General features: G+C 54.5%; 1 protein-coding gene across 1 annotated transcript in view; it reads left to right on the top strand.

The window, feature by feature from the left end:
- LOC114072188 (transcription activator BRG1-like) overlaps positions 1 to 1,885 on the top strand; it is a gene marked incomplete at both ends in the record, with an annotated part of 34,633 nt that overhangs the window by 18,560 nt on the left and 14,188 nt on the right. Inside the window, one exon of the mRNA XM_027910109.1 lies at positions 1,574 to 1,876. Coding sequence (XP_027765910.1) covers positions 1,574 to 1,876 — 303 coding nt within the window. The remainder of the gene's footprint in view (positions 1 to 1,573; positions 1,877 to 1,885) is intronic.

Raw genomic sequence — 1,885 nt, 5'->3', positions numbered from 1 at the left:
ACCCAGAAACCCACCCTCTGACCCCAAAACTGACCCAGAAACCCACCCTCTGACCCAAAAACTGACCCAGAAACCCACCCTCTGACCCCAAAACTGACCCGGAAACCCACCCTCTGACCCAAAAAATGGCTCTCTGACCCAAAAACTGAGCCACCTGGAAACCCACCTCAGACCCAAAAACCAACTGACCACCACAAAAAACAACCACAAACCAGCCCTCAACCTAAAAACCCACCCAGAAAATGACCCACCGACCCCAAACCCAACTGACCAGCACAAAAAGCGACCAAAAACCAACCCTCTGACCCAAAAAATAACCCACTGACATAAAAAAAACCAACCCAGAAATCAACCCCAAAACAACCAACCAACCCAAAAAACACCAGCTGACCCCAAAATCCAACCAATCAACCCAAAACCCAACCAACCAACCCAAAAAACACCAACTGACCCCAAAATCCAACCAATCAACCCCAAAAAACCACCAACTGACTCCAAATCCAACCAATCAACCCAAAACCCAACCAACCAACCCAAAAAACACCAACTGACCCCAAATCCAACCAATCAACCCCAAAAAACCACCAACTGACTCCAAATCCACCCAATCAACCCAAAATCCAAACAATCAACCCCAAAAAACCACCAACTGACCCAAATTCCAACCAATCAACCCAAAAAACCACCAACTGACCCCAAATCCAACCAACCAACCCAAAAAACACCAGCTGACCCCAAATCCAACCAATCAGCCCCAAAAAACCACCAACTGACCCCAAATCCAACCAATCAACCCAAAATCCAACCAACTGACCCCAAATCCAACCAACCAACCCAAAAAACACCAGCTGACCCCAAATCCAACCAATCAACCCAAAATCCAACCAATCAACCCCAAACACACCAACTGACCCAAAATCCAACCAATCAACCCAAAATCCAACCAACTGACCCCAAATCCACCCAACCCAACCCAACCCAATGTCCCCAGTCCCAAATTTGGGGCCGAGGTTGGAATCCCGTCGTCTCCCGGGACCCGCCCCCCCCCAAATCCCGGGGCTGGGGCCGGGTTTTCCTGGAAGGAGCAGCTCTGGAATCCCCCTGACCCCGCTGGGGGCACATCCCGTGTCCCCCCCCGGGGGCTTTTGAGGGTAAAAACGGCGTTTTCGGGGGCCCCCGAGCTCCCTGGGGGTGGATCCCGCATCTCTCACGGGGTTTTTTTGAGGACAAACTGAGGCTTTTTGGGACCCTCTGACCGAGGCAGCCCCTCCCCACAGGCCCTACACGGCTCTGGTGATCCCATTGCTGAATCCCTGTTATCCTTTGGGATCCCTGAGCTCCCTCAGGGCTCATCCCACCTCTCCCCCCTGGGTTTTTAGGGTAAACCCACAGGGTTTTGGGAACAAACCCACGTGTTTTGGGGCCCCCTGTCCCACAGCTGCCCCTTTTCCCCCTGGACCTACACGGTCCCGTTATGGGATCCCTGTTATCCTTCGGGATCCCAGAGCTCCCCTGTGTGTTTTGGGGACAAACCCCGTGGATTTTGGGATCCCACACTGCCCCCCGTCCCCAGGACCTGCAGGCCCAGGACCAGGTGCACCTACACGGTCCCGTTATGGGATGGATCCCTGAGCTCCCCCATGGGTTTTGGGGCCAAACCCGTGGTTTTTGAGTACAAACCCCCTGGTTTTGGGGACGAACCCGTGGTTTTTGAGTACAAACCCCCTGGTTTTGGGGACGAACCCGTGGTTTTTGGGGTCCCCCAGGACCTGCAGGCCCAGGACCGCGCCCACCGCATCGGGCAGCAGAACGAGGTGCGGGTGCTGCGCCTCTGCACCGTCAACAGCGTGGAGGAGAAGATCCTGGCGGCCGCCAAGTACAAGCT

The sequence above is a fragment of the Empidonax traillii genome, unplaced genomic scaffold (assembly GCF_003031625.1).
Source record: "Empidonax traillii isolate 1590-97213 ecotype Southwest subspecies unplaced genomic scaffold, ASM303162v1 scaffold2740:size34933, whole genome shotgun sequence".
Taxonomy (NCBI): Eukaryota; Metazoa; Chordata; class Aves; order Passeriformes; family Tyrannidae; genus Empidonax; species Empidonax traillii.
Note: the sequence above shows the minus strand (reverse complement) of the source record. Positions and strands in the feature narration are given on the sequence as shown.